Source organism: Passer montanus, unplaced genomic scaffold, assembly GCF_014805655.1.
Source record: "Passer montanus isolate IOZ18808 unplaced genomic scaffold, ASM1480565v1 scaffold69, whole genome shotgun sequence".
Lineage (NCBI taxonomy): Eukaryota > Metazoa > Chordata > Aves > Passeriformes > Passeridae > Passer > Passer montanus.
In genome coordinates this window covers 3,013,045-3,027,006 of record NW_024372036.1, presented here as the reverse complement: position 1 = coordinate 3,027,006, position 13,962 = coordinate 3,013,045, and the positions used below count along the sequence as shown (strand labels likewise).

The following is a 13,962-nucleotide window of genomic DNA, read 5'->3' as shown; positions in this document are numbered from 1 at the left end:
GTCAGTATTTATGTCTCCAGCTTGGTGCTCCTGAGCTCTGTGGGGCATGGGGGTTCTGACCAGAGGTTTGGGGTTTTCCAGGCTTCAGGAGCCATGAGAAGGGAGCAGGAGGTGGGTGAAGGCCAGGCAGCATCCCAGCCCACTGTCCTGAGTGCAGGGTCCAGCTCCAGTGCTCCATCAGCCTGCAGGTCCATATGTGCTCTTCTCCCAGCTCCTCCTGCTCCAAAGGGTGAGCGGGTGTGTGCTCCCAAACCCTCTCTGCTTTCCAGCCCCATCTGCCCCAAGATGCCTCTGCTCTGCAAGGCTGGGGGGCACATTTCCACTGAGCTCATGGGTGCATCAATGCATTTCCACAGCAGGGACCAAATGGCCCAGGGAGGAATAAACTCAGGCTGCCCGTGATGGTCACATGAAATTTGTGCATCCCTTCCTGCTGAGATCCACAGCCTTGGCTCCCTGCAGCTCAACCCAGAGGAAAACAAACCCTAAAGGCTCTAAAGGCTGCATGTCAAACCTGTGGCACGGGAGAGCTGCCCTGTCCTGGGAAGGTGTGTGCCCTGACAAGGTCCATGCCCACCCCTGGCTCCTGCATTTTGGGGTGCATCAGCCCGAGCTGGCTGCATTTCAGCTGTGCTGCCTTCCTAGAGCTTTTAACCCGTTTTTACTCTCCCTGTGGAGCCCAGTGTCCCTGTCCCCAGCAGTCTGTGAAGCACAGGGGCTGCTGATGCTGCAGAAACCCTGGTGGAGTTTGCCCAGAGGGGCGTGGGGAGCCAGACAGAGCTGGACACGCCGGATTAGCCTGAGCTCAGACAGAACCAGTACCAGGAGCCAGATAAGCATCTGGCTGGCCCTGCCCAGCACCTTGGAGGCTTCCCCGCCTCCCCGCCAGGGTTCCACCCTGCAGCCACATAAAAAGAGGAGCGGGGCCGCTTTCCAGGGAACCGCAGCGCATCCCAGAGCCCGGCCCGCCCCGCAGGTAACCCGGGAGCCACGGGAACGGGGCAGGGCCAGCCCGCATCCCAGAAGGGCGGGGGAGGATGAACACTTCCCCAGGGAATAGCGGGAGGACGGTGATGCTGGAAATCGGCTCTGCTGAAGGGGCCCAGTTTCACTGCTGGGTGCGGTCAGGTGTTTTGGGATGGGATTGGTGAGGTTGGGGTGTGAGGAACCTTTGGCTTAGTGATCTTTGGTGGTGGTGTGCTGCTCTGTCTGGCGGGGTGGCTGAAGCTGGGGCAGCCAGGAGGGAGCTCTTGGCCTGGGGAAGGAAATTCCCTTCCAGCAGCAGCTTTTCCATGGGGAGCATGTCTGGGTTCTGTGCCAGTCCTCTGGGAAGAAACAACCCCTAGATTAAAAAGTGTGAATGAAAGGAAGGGGCAGAACAACTCCAGCAAAGACAAAGCAGGTCTAAGTAACTTAAACTAGCAAAAGCTTGCTTTAAAACAGAAAAATTTCAAAAAAGTGTGAATGAAAGGAAGGGGCAGAACAACTCCAGCAAAGACAAAGCAGGTCTAAGTAACTTAAACTAGCAAAAGCTTGCTTTAAAACCAGAAAAGCTTCAAAGTATTTATTTCTTTTTCCAAATTGATCATGGGTTTTTTTTTTTTTTTTTTTTTTTTTTTTTTTTTTTTTTTCCCAAACTGATAACAGACAGGGTCTGTGCTTTCAAGCTTTTTCTTTATGGTTATGCAACTTGCAAATGTTTTTGTTTAAGGAGATGTTAAGAAATAAATGTGAGTAGTTGCATGCAAGAGTAGGAAATTGGGGTTATCAAAGGGTGATGATATAAATGTAATCAAACGTGGCAATGGGAGAAGAGACCAGAGCTGGAAGGACCCAGTGCAGGAAAGAGGAAGGTGTATTTAATCCACCAGGACATAAGGGGACTCAGAGAGAGGGAAGGGATCAAAAAACACACTTAAGGAAACACTGGGTCTTGAAAAGCTGGGGGAAAATAAATAAATAAACAAATAAATAAATTTTTAAAAAAGAGTCCTCAGCCTTAAAACAGGAACAGGATTCAGCATGGGCTGCCAGGTGCTGTGCATCCAGGGTGTGAGTGGAGCAGGAGGAGGGAGCAGGCACAGGGAGGGAATTTCATGGCAGGACTGACTCTCTGAAAACAGGCTGGCCAGAGAAATGGAGAAGACAAAGAGGTGAGTCCCACAGGAATGCCCAACACTGGAAACATCTTCCTTAAGGAAAAAAAAGGTTTTTCCAGTTGAAACAGAGATGGAGTGACCCCCTTGGCTTCCTCTGAAGGAGTGAGGTGGCTGGAAAAGGCAGAGAGTGAGTGGCACAGCAGGACAGGCTGGGAGCTGGAGCAGCCTGGAGTAGGCACAGGACAAGCCACCAAAGCAGAGAGTGCTTCTTTAAACCCTTCTTCTGTCCAGGCCTGCATGCCTTCCAGGAACAATTAATTAGGCATTTAAATGTAAATTATTAGCACCAACATGAGGGTGAACAAGTCTGTGTGGGCTTTGCTCAGCAGGGCCCACCTGCCTGAACCCCTGGGGATGGAGGGCACTGTGCTCGAGCCAGGATGGGTTTTTGGGGATGAGATTCTGGTTTAGAACAAACCCCCCTGGCACCTGAAGCTGTTAAGTCAGGAACAGAAGGAAAGGCTCCAGTCTTCAGGTGGATCAGAAGGTGAACTTTAATGAAAGTAGCAGGTCTTTTATAATGTGACTCACTGAGGTGAGACTGGGTTGGCCTCAAAGTAGAAACACCTCACACTATTGGTGACTGAATAGCACACTGCGAAGAACCACAACTGTAAACAATAGTTACAGAAAGAGAGAAAATAATTAATTCTTTCCTCTAAGAGTCCCAGGCTCGGCCTGGGGGAAATTCTCTCTGTTCTTTCTTTGGCTGAACTGAGGATCTCCACAGGCACCAGGCAGCTGTGGGTGAGCCATGGGCTCCTTAGGGAGATGGGGCTGCATCCCCTTGGCTTTAAACCACAGAGGGGCCAGCCCAGAGCCGGGACCTTCAGTGTGACACCCCCTGTGTGTGACACTGCTGTGCTGCACTAAATAGCTTAATTAGTTGTTGGTTTGCACTGGGTGGTTGGGAATTGGCACAGAGTAGTTTTTCTATTGCACTGCACAGCTGATGTTACATCACGAGGTTTGCTACCCCTTTCCCCCATCTCACGGCCTTTCCCTCACCCACCCCAGTACCCCTGGTGGTCTCTGCCCTGGGTCACCCCTCTCCTCACTGGTGTCCCTTGGCTGTGGACCTCTCCCTCTGTCCCCATCCTGGGGTATAAAAGTCCCCTGCCACCAGGGAACGCCCTCTTTCTCCCACGGGTTTGTCCACCTGGTGTGTCTCGGAATAAAGAAGACGAGCGCTTCTCAATCTTTTACCTTCATCTCTGAATTATCATGTGGGCGAGGGTCCACAGCCGGAGTGCACCCCAACAGCCCGGCAGAAACCTCGTTCATTCCCGACACCTGCCCCCATTTCCCCCCTTTTTTTCCCCCCCAGAATCATGGTCTCCCTGCACCTGTGGCTCGCCTGCCTCCTGCTCCGCGGCGCATGGCCCAAGCCCGCCTGCGACCCGCGCTCCTGCCCGCCGTGCCCTCAGGGCTCCCCGCAGGGCCCGGCCGCCGCCGCGGGCTCCTCCTGCTGCCCGCCGTGCCCGCCCTCCTGCCCCTGCCCGCCCTACCTGCAGGACGACTGCGAGCTGCACGGCTTCCCCGCCGGCCTCGTGCCCGCCGGCCGCGCCTTCCACATCGACTTCGGCCGCTCGCTGTGCCGCTGCGGGCCCGCGGGGGCCGTGGCCNCCCGCGGGCCGACGGCTGCCCCGGCTGCGTCTGCTACGACCCGGACGGGCTGGCCGTGCCCGCGGGCAGCACCCGGGCCCGCAACGGGACCCGCCCGTGCCGCTGCCCGGCCCTGGGCGGCGAGCTGGAGTGCGGCGAGCCCGGGCAGTGATGCTCCGCTGGCTCCTCTCCGGCTGCTCAAATCGTCCTGGGAACTGCGGCATCCCCTCAGAGCCTTTGGCACGAATGATGGGCTCTGTCTTCGCAAGCTGTGGGTCTTCTGGTGGGTAAAACTAGCACTGAGAGATAAAAGAACGGGAAGGATTCTACTCGTTCGGATTCCTGAATGGAAGAAGATGTTTTGCTTTTACTAATAAATTTTGAGTTGGCTGATAAATGAAATTCTTTTACCTTTCAGAGCCCAATGAGAAGGATTCCACTTGTTTGGATTCCTGAATGCAAGAAGAAATTTTGCTTTTACAAATAAAGTTTAGGTGGGCTGATAAATGAAATTGGACTCTGAAAGGTAAAAGAAACAATGGGAAAGATTCCACTTGTTTGGATTCCTGAATGGAAGAAGATATTTTGCTTTTACTAATAAATTTTAGGCTGGTTGATGAATGAAATTGGTCTCTGAAAGGTAAAAGAAACAATGGGAAAGACTCTACTTTTTTGGATTTCTGAATGGAAAAAAGATATTTTGCTTTCACTAATAAATTTTGGGTTGGCTGATAAATGAAATTGTTTCTTTTACCTTTCAGAGCCAAATGGGAAGGATTCCACTTGTTTGGATTCCTGAATGCAAGAAGATATTTTGCTTTTACAAATAAAGTTTAGGTGGGCTGATAAATGAAATTTGACTCTGAAAGAGTGGAAAGGATTCTACTTGTTTGGATCCCTGAATGCAAAAAGATATTTTGCTTTTACAAATAAAGTTTAGGTGGGCTGATAAATGAAATTGGACTCTGAAAGGTAAAAGAAACAATGGGAAAGATTCCACTTGTTTGGATTCCTGAATGGAAGAAGATATTTTGCTTTTACTAATAAAGTTTAGGCGAGCTGATAAATGAAATTGGACTCTCTGCAAGGTAAAAGAAACAATGGGAAGGATTCCACTTGCTTGGATTCCTGAATGCAAGAACATATTTTGCTTTTACTAATAAGCTTTAGGTGGGCTGATAAATAAAATTGGACTCTGAAAGGTAAAAGTAACAATGGGAAAGACTCTACTTGTTTGGATTCCTGAATGGAAAAAAAAAGATATTTTGCTTTTACAAATAAACTGTAGGTTGGATGATAAATGAAATTGGATATTGGTTTTGGATTCCTGAATGGAAAAAGATATTTTGCTTTTACAAATAAAGTTTAGGCGAGCTGATAAATGAAATTGGATGTTGAAAGGTGAAAGAAACAATGGGGGAAAACCCTAAGTTCCATAAGAATTAAAAACTAACCGGGAGGGTTAAGCATTAGAGGGAAATCTCTGGTATCAGGTATTTTGGGAAGTCTGTGCCTCTCAAGTACCTCAGCCAGTGGGGAAAGAGAGAAGGGAAATGAGGCCAGGAAATTGGGATAAAAAAGGAGGCTGCATCCTCCAAAAATGTGAGAGACCCCAGGGCAATGCCCCATGGCCTCTCCCTTTATTCAAATAAAGTAAAAGGACTCCTCTGTCTCCTTTTTGGACCTTTGAACAGTTTCAAAGGGTCCCTGAGGACTTGGGGGTTGCTCCCCTCTGGAAAGGGGGGATGCCACGTTCTCTGTCATTTATAAACCAGGGCAAAGTGTCTGCAGGGGCTGAGCTTGCTTGCTTGTGAGGTTTGCTCCACGGGTACAACTGGAGCAAACACAGCAGTTTATTTATTTGGAAGGTGATTCTGCTTTTGTATGTGTTTGTGTTTATATAGGCTGTTTGTATTAAACTCGCTGGATGAACTTCCTCCCAGGAGCCAGGCTTTTTATTCCTGTAATTCCATCGGGTTCCAAGTGGTGGGACCACGATCAGAAGGCTGGCTGACCCCTTCTCTCCAGTCTTTTGAGGAGTTGGTGGGCTAGCACAGCTCTGTGTTCTTAGGAGGCAAAGCCCTCTCCTGTCTCCACCCCCCAGAGCAAAGCCCTGGCTCCCATGGGGATGGTGGCACTCAAGGCTCTGTCCTTCACAGCCACCTTGATCCTGCCCAGGGCCGACCCCACTGCCAGTCCCAGTTCTGCAGGAATGCCCCAAAATGTGTCTCCGTGACTGTGCCCTCTGGGATGGACGTGGGATACAGGAGAACTGCATCTTCTGAATGCTTTGACATATATAAATACACACACACACATCTATCTCTATATATAAACACCACAGCTTCATCAGGCTGCGTTATTAACACATGTTAATTGTTTAAGGATTGAATAAAAGCATTGTTACCAATGAACTTTTGAACTTTTACTGATAAGGACACATCTACTTTCTTCTTGTATTGTCCAGTGCTACTTGGGCCTCACAAGGCTCTCTCCAACCACCTCGGCTCCAGGTGCACCTGGACACATGAAATTGGTCCCCCGGGTTATCTTTCTTATTTTCTGCTCTGTCTGATGCTGTTTGACAAAAAAAAAAAAAAAAACCAACAACAACAAAAAACACCCACAAAACAAACAAACAAAAAAACCACCCCAAAAATCCCCACAAAACCAGTGAGCAGGTGTGATTCAAGTGGAGGGTGAGGAAAAGGTTGGAAGAAGCAGGTGAATTTGGTTTTTGGGATGCAGCAGGGATCTCCATCCATTGAGGAAGGGACCTTAAGGATTATCCAGTTCCAGCTCCCCTGCCATGGGCAGGGACACCTTTCATTGTCCCAGGTTCCTCAGAGCTCCATCCAGCCTGGCCTTGGACACTTCCAGGGGCAGCCACAGCTTCTCTGGGCAACCTGTGCCAGTTCACCACCCTCATAGTGAAGAATTTTTTCCCATATATCTAACCTAAGTTTCCCTTCTTTCAGTTTGGAGCCATTCCCCCTTGTCCTGTCATGCCAGACCCTTGGAAATTCTCTCTCTCCATGTTTTTGTAGGCCCCTTCAGGTACTGGAAGGCCACAAGGAGGTCACCCCAAAGCCTTCTCTGGGCTCAACAATCCCAATTCTCTCAGCCTTTCCTCACAGGACAGCTCCATGCTTCTGTTTCAGGGAAGGGGGATTGACCTGACAACACTTCACCCTCTGCTCTTCCCCATTCAGTGTAAAAATCTTATTTTTTAGTGAGGTTAAAGCTCATTGTTCACCTTCCAGACAGACACCAGACATCCCACCGTGTTTGCCAGCAGCACAAGAGATCCTTCCCATGACAGTTTTTTAATTACCTGCTGTGCAGGTGTTGACAAATTGCTGAAGGAACCCACATCCTGTGTGCCCTTCAGAGGTGAGGCTGTTTGAGTCCCTGGGCTTGGCTCCCTTTGGTGTCTGCCAAGAATTTCAGGAGATCAGGAGCAGTTTGCAAGGGCAGCGATGGGTTTTGCAAGCACAGGGATTATCCAGAGGGAGTCACGAGGGATTTGGGAGGGCTCCTCACTGCCTGGGGAGGGGGGTGGGCTGCTGGGGTTGTTTATCCTTTGTCACACATCTTATCTGTCTCAGGGCTCCCTGCTTTGTGTGACTGATAACCTTGGAGCAGGGGGGGATGACCGACAGATGGGCAGCCCCTGCATAATGTTGGGATTGTCTGCTGTAGCCAGCGTCAGCAGGGGAACAGTGAAAGAGTTATTGTCCAAATATCTCTGCAAAAAAGGTCCCTGTCGGCTCCTTTGCAAGCTGCTCCTTGGAGGTGCTGCAGAGTTTCTCTGCTCTGCCCCCACCTCTGATGTGAAATACCTTCTGTCTCCAGGATCTCTGCATTTCATCTCATGGAAAGCAGGAGCTGCATTATTTTACTTTTACCATGAGCAGCGCAGGGAGAAAATGAAAAACTTGCAATGATCAGTTGTCAGAATTCAGTCAGAATTTATTCACTTAAACTGAATGTCCTGGGGTTTGGCATGCTCTGTTTGAATGGGTGTTCTCCTGGATTCTCCAGTATTAATCACCCATGTGCCTCTCTGCAATCTGGACACGGTATTGCTGGTGTTATTTGTATTTTTCCAGGTCAGATTTTCCCCAGTCTGGGCAGGGGTACAGTTTTGTGGCAATTCCTTCACGTGGTCACTGTCACTTTGCATCACAGCCAGGCAGGTGTTTGCAGGGAAGGACTGTAAATGTTTCTCAAGAGCAAAGCAACACACAAACTCCTGTGCATCCCTAAGTGAGCCCTGAGAACTGAAGCCAAAGCTGAAATTTGCAGCTCCCAAAAAGAGCCCATTTTGCACATAGAGCAATCAAGTTTGGGGGTTTTTTTTTGTACAGGATCATTACTGATCTTTAGTTAGTTGTGGAAAGGACTGGGCCTTTCTTCATGGTGTTAATCATAAAATGATTGATTTAAATAGACCCTGAGTCCTTTTACGAGCCCTCTCAGTTCCTGCCTCATGGGGCTGTAAAACATTAAAATATTCATGAATGAAAGCCCATCAGGAGGCTTCCTTTGGGCACAACTATGACAAGAAGTTGAAGTGTTTGCCCAAGTCCTTCTGCCTTTTCCAGCAGCCTGCCAGAAGTGAATTCCTCAGGAGTGGTTCACCAAACAGCCTGAGCACCCCAGACTACATTTGCAGAGCCCAGGGTGGGGGGCTGGCTGCTTGCCATTTGTTTTTTTTTTTCCTAGTTGTTATGCTCTTAAGTGATCAGAAATCTTGATCCATGGCAGGTTCTGCACTGGTGATTTCTGATCAGGATGAGAACAGAAGTTTCCTGGAGGAACCCCTGATTAAATTAGAACACAGTCACTCCCTGTTGGTAAGGGACTGAGCACATCCCCCTAGAAGTAATTTCTCTTTGAAATTTGGGGCGAGGGAGAGAGGTAACATTTGACACTTTTTAATGTGTTCATTATAGGAAATTTTAAGCTGCCCTGACATATCAAAGGTGCAGTGCATTTGTTAACAGCAAATGGCACAAGGATGGGAGACACACACACAAGTGTATTTGGGTTTTTATGATTTAATAGGGAGTGCTCTGGGCTGGGGACAAAGTGGGGATTGGTGAAAGGTTGGGCTTCATGATCTTGGAGGTCTTTTCAACTTAATTGATTCTGTTCTATGATTTAACTTCAACATCGTGCACCTACTCTAAAACCAGCTTTTTTTTTTTTTTTTTTTTTTTAAATAATTCCAATACTGCATCCATAGCAGCACCCACAGCTCAGTTCTCCAAGGCTGTTGGGCTTTTTCCAGCAGCTGGCTTTGAATCCTGGAGTGATTTGCAGAGTCATTATTCATGGCTATTCACAGTTCAGAAGTTCAAGAGACACAAAAAACCAGTCCAGGATATGTAATCAAAGATTAATTGTTGCCAGTTTCCAAAGAAAGGAAGGGAGAAGCAAAAAAAAAAAAAAAAAAAAAAAAAAAAAAAAAAGAGAGAGAAAAACACAAAAAACCCCCCAAAACAAAACAAAAAACCTATAATAATACAAACCCAGTTGTTTGAAAGCAGAATGGAGGATCTTAGAGGAAATTATTGTTTCTGGAGCTGCTGAAATTGTCCCTGTGTGTACAAGTGAGTCAGGAACATTGTTTGCAGGCAGCATCTGGAAAGCTGGGAGAGCAGCATAGGCATTACCTAACAAATGCCAACCCATTTCCTCAAAACCTTTGGCATTTTTCCATTCTGAGTTTCATTTGATGATGATGCATAAAATTTTCAAGAGCTTTCAGGTCTCAATCCAGCTACAGTACTGAGTTAAAGAACTTAATCAGAATCAGCTGTGCAAAATAGTCCTTTTGTGTATTTCAAAAAAATAGGCAAGAGAAATATTCTCTGTCCTTCCTGGCCTTAATTGGGATCCTGCCCATGGAACCATTTAGGATATTCTAAGTATCTTAGAAAAATCAGTATCTGCACAGTAATTGAATTTGTAATTATTGTAATTGCACATATCAATAAGTCTCCTTTTCTCTTCTGTGTGCCAGTCTCTGCTGAGAGCAAGGAGTCTAAACCTTAAAGACCAAACAGGGCCATGAACTGAGCTGGGCAGAAACGTGAGGACACAGAATTTGATGAATGTTAAGAAATTAAGGGAAGTGTCCATAGTTTGTAGCTCATGGTGAGATGTTGCAGGAGGAGGGACACACACAGCCCTCAAGATGAAAAGTCAATCACTGGTTACTTAATCACAGAATCATTAAGGTTGGAAAAATCCTCTGAGGCTGAGTCCAAGTTGTGCCTGGTCCCCTCCTTGTCCCCAGCCCAGAGCACTCAGTGCCACCTCCAGGGGACACCTGCAGGGATGGGCACTGCAAAGCTCCCTGGGCAGCCCCTGCCAAGGCCTGAGCTCCCTTTCCATGGGCAAATTCCTGCTGCTGGCCCAGCTGAGCCTGCCCTGGCCCAGCCTGAGGCCGTTCCCTCTGCTCCTGTCCCTGTTCCCTGGAGCAGAGCCCGACCCCCCCGGCTGTCCCCTCCTGGCAGGGACTTGTGCAGAGCCACAAGGGCCCCTGAGCCTCCTTTGCTCCAGCCTCAGCCCCTTCCCAGCTCCCTCAGCCCCTGCTGGGGCTCCAGCCCCTTCCCAGCTCCGTTCCCTGCCCTGGACACGCTCCAGCCCCTCCAGGTCTCTCCTGCAGGAGCAGAACTGGGCACAGCCCTGGAGGGGCCTCTCAGAGCCAGCACAGAGGGACAATCCCTGCCCAGTGTGATCTGCATATTTCTTCAAGACTTCTAAAAATCTAACTTGAAAAATTCTTGGGTCTTAGCAAAAAATTACCTAAATTAATTTTTATCACAGTAGTCACATTTAGTGCATGCATCAGTTCGTCTTTAGGATTCGGGATCAAGTTAATGAAAAGTGTGCAAGGAATAATTTTCAGGAGCAGGTCCAAGGGCCTCAGCTCCTCTTTGTGCCAGTGGTGACACCAAAGTCCAACAGAGAAGGTAAATGCCCACAGATTTTCCCTGATTACTTCACAAGCCCTAGATCACAGCTCAGTTGCATCAGGAAGACAAACCAAACTTCACCTGCACAGGTCACATTGCTTTCGGATTTTAGGAGGGTATCAAAATGGTGATTTTTAATTTTGTGTTTTAAAACATGACAGAGTTAATCCCACATACCCCACACACTCTGAACTTGCATGAATTTATATATGGATAAATAAATAAATACCTAATGTGTCCCAGCCATTTTGTTGGGTTGTTTTTGCAGAATCCTCATTTCACACTGTGTGTAGTTTATTTTCCCTTGTTTTAGCTTTGAGGATATTGCTCTGATTTTACAAAGAGAGTTATTTAGGAACAGCCCTAAGCTGCAGACTAAAGGACTTTGTAAACTGATGCTCCACAAAAGCAAACCAGCTCACCAGTTATTTACAACTATTTACCTCTGATTCCTGTAATGGCTTCTTGAAGAGGGGATTTATCTCTCAGGGGAATTTAAAACCATCCAACAAAAAATACTCAATATGGGACTTAATTTAATTGATATAATAATATAATCACAGAATGGTTTGGGTTGGAATGGACCTTAAAGATAATCCAATTCCAACATCCCTGCCATGGTAGGGACACCTTCCACTGTCCCAGGTTCCTCAGAGCTGCATCCAGCCTGGCCTTGGGCACTGCCAGGGATCCAGGGGCAGCCCCAGCTGCTCTGGGCACCCTGTGCCAGGGCCTGCCCACCCTCCCAGGGAAGAATCTTTTCTAGTATCTACTCTAACCCTACTCCCTCTGTCTGAAGCCATTCCCCTTTGTACTTTACAGGTGGGGGATTTTTTTATTTGTTGGGTTGTTTATTCATTTCAGATTAAGGAAAAAAATGCTCTCTGGCAGCAGTTGAGTTAAAATAATTTCCAGTTATATCATCAGGAGTTATTGGCACTACTCTCAGACCCCTTCTAATGCCAGACAAGGAAATGATAAATACTCCTTTGTCTAGAACACAAACTACTTGTCTATCCACAGATTAACCCTCTAACCACAAAACATCATCCAAAATCTGCTCTCTTCCCTTCTGGAGGCACTCGTGGGTGTCACTGTGCCAGATGCTGGGGAAGAGACAGCAGGAATAACTAATGCTCCAGCAGGAATAAATAATGCTCCAGTACTCAGCAGAAGTAAATCCAAGACTACCTACATCTGATTGAATCTCTGCTGAGCAGGACTCGCTGGATATGAAATTAGTTTGAGATTGAGAAGATTCTTGTAATAAAGGAGCTGCTCATTTCCTGAAGATTTCTGATTTGGTAGAACAAGGTAATTTTAGAAATGTGTTACAATCTGGCTAAACAAGTTAACACATGGGATTTGCAGAGAGGAAGTGTTTTCAAATAAGCCACTATATGCTTGGAACCATTTCTGAAAGTTTGATGTCCATGCCATTTTAATTAATAATTTTGAAACAACAACAAAAAGAAAACCCCACCCAAAGTCACAAACATTGTGGGCTATTTACCTGCTAATTCTTTCTTTCATCCAAGCTGCTCCTGCATTACAAAAGTGTAATAAAAATCCCCACACTGGTTAAGAACTAGTAAACATTTTTTTTCATTTGCATAAACAAGAAACCCCAAACAAATACAAGGGCCAAGGACTTTCCCTGACCAAGAACTGGTTAAATAGTTTGAAACTATGCTCAAGATTTCCTGAAAACGTATTTGTCTTTCAGCCAAACAATACTGTTAAAGCAATGTAAATGCTTTGCTTCCAAAATGTGCTATTTCTGTTCACAGAGAGCAGCAGTGTAAAAATAAATCATCCATGAAGCATATTCTCATTTTTAATTTCATCCCTTGATAGATCAGTTGCTTCAAAATCCCTTAACAACCAAGGAAAGAAAAGTTACAGGGTTCACATTTGAAAGATTGTCAATTGTACAGACCCAGTGCTGCTAATCCTTGGGCAGGTTATGGGGGCTTCTGTCACCACCTGAAACACTGGATTTTATTAACACCAACTAGGAGTCTTTATGGGTGTCTGCAAGGCTGGAAAGGCATTTCCCTGCCTTCTCACACCTTGCTTTTCTCTGGCAAAACCAACTGCGATCACTCAGCAGGTCCTAAAGAACTAAGTCACAGAAACGGAACGGATTTTGTATTTCCAGGTGAAGGGAATGAACAAATTACCTGATTTGGGCAATCACCAAAAATCACATCAGCGCCAATTTCACTGCACTTTGCACTGGACCATCTTGAAAATTAAACAACCCAGAAGGTCTTTGAAGGAGTTGAGCATGCCAAGGGCAGGGGAAAGAGGGGAAGGAATCCACGCTGAGTTTGAGTTTGGCAAAATGAACCTGCTTTTGTCCTCAGCTCTGCTGCAGAGAGGAGCAAAGTGCAGCTGCTCGGGTGGATTGCACACCACAGTCACACGTGCGTGTTCATGGATCTGCTGTGTTCAGGAGGTGGTGAGAGCTTGAATTTATTATTAGGAAACCAAAACATTTCACGTAGTTGTTTAACATGCGAGATTTTCATGAGGGAACGAAGGTTAGTTACATTTCCAACAGGGTTTCAAAACTACATTTTGCCTGTTCAACTCCAAGCCAAATGTAAGGCTGAAAGGTTGAAGAGACTAATCAAAGGAACAGAAGTCAGAAAGACAATAACAATACAGTACCTAAAAATGGGTAATTCACACATTTTTGACATTTGTGTCTTGCATAGACAAATACTTATTCATTTTTTTTCCTCCCAAGATGACTCAGCTTCAGAAAATAAAATGTTAAATCAACTTTAATTACAATTAAATGCATGTGTTCCAGTTTTTCAAAACACCAGGGCGTTCCAGATTTTTTTTGTTTAAGTGCAACTATCATCCCTTGGAAAGGCTTTGTTTTATCCCGTGGGCTGCCAAGTTCCTAAAGTCAGGAAGGTGGACTTGTGATTCTTCCAGAAACAAATGCATGGATTATTCCACAGAACACTCTGAGGTGGAGGGGACCCACAACAAGTCCAGCTCCCCAGGGAATGGCCCACGTGGGGATCAGAGCTGTGCCCTGGGTGTCACTGGCACCACGCTCTGAGCCACAGAGCCAACCTCAGGCCAGGAGCTGGGGTTGGAGCCACGTGTGCTCCCATTCCACTCCAACATCCATCAACATAAAGCTGCTCTGAAAGCACAGGAACTGGGAGCTGCAATTCCTCGCTCAG

At 46.9% G+C, this 13,962-nt stretch overlaps 1 protein-coding gene across 1 annotated transcript; it reads left to right on the top strand.

The window, feature by feature from the left end:
• Window positions 1–1,468: 1,468 nt before the first annotated feature.
• On the top strand, window positions 1,469–4,280 carry LOC120511827 (translation initiation factor IF-2-like). The gene is made up of 3 exons (XM_039729391.1): window positions 1,469–1,591; window positions 1,648–2,153; window positions 3,487–4,280. Exons 2-3 carry the CDS (start codon window positions 2,137–2,139, stop codon window positions 4,136–4,138), a joined length of 669 nt encoding a protein of 222 aa, XP_039585325.1. The 5' UTR covers window positions 1,469–1,591; window positions 1,648–2,136; the 3' UTR covers window positions 4,139–4,280.
• Window positions 4,281–13,962: the final 9,682 nt, after the last annotated feature.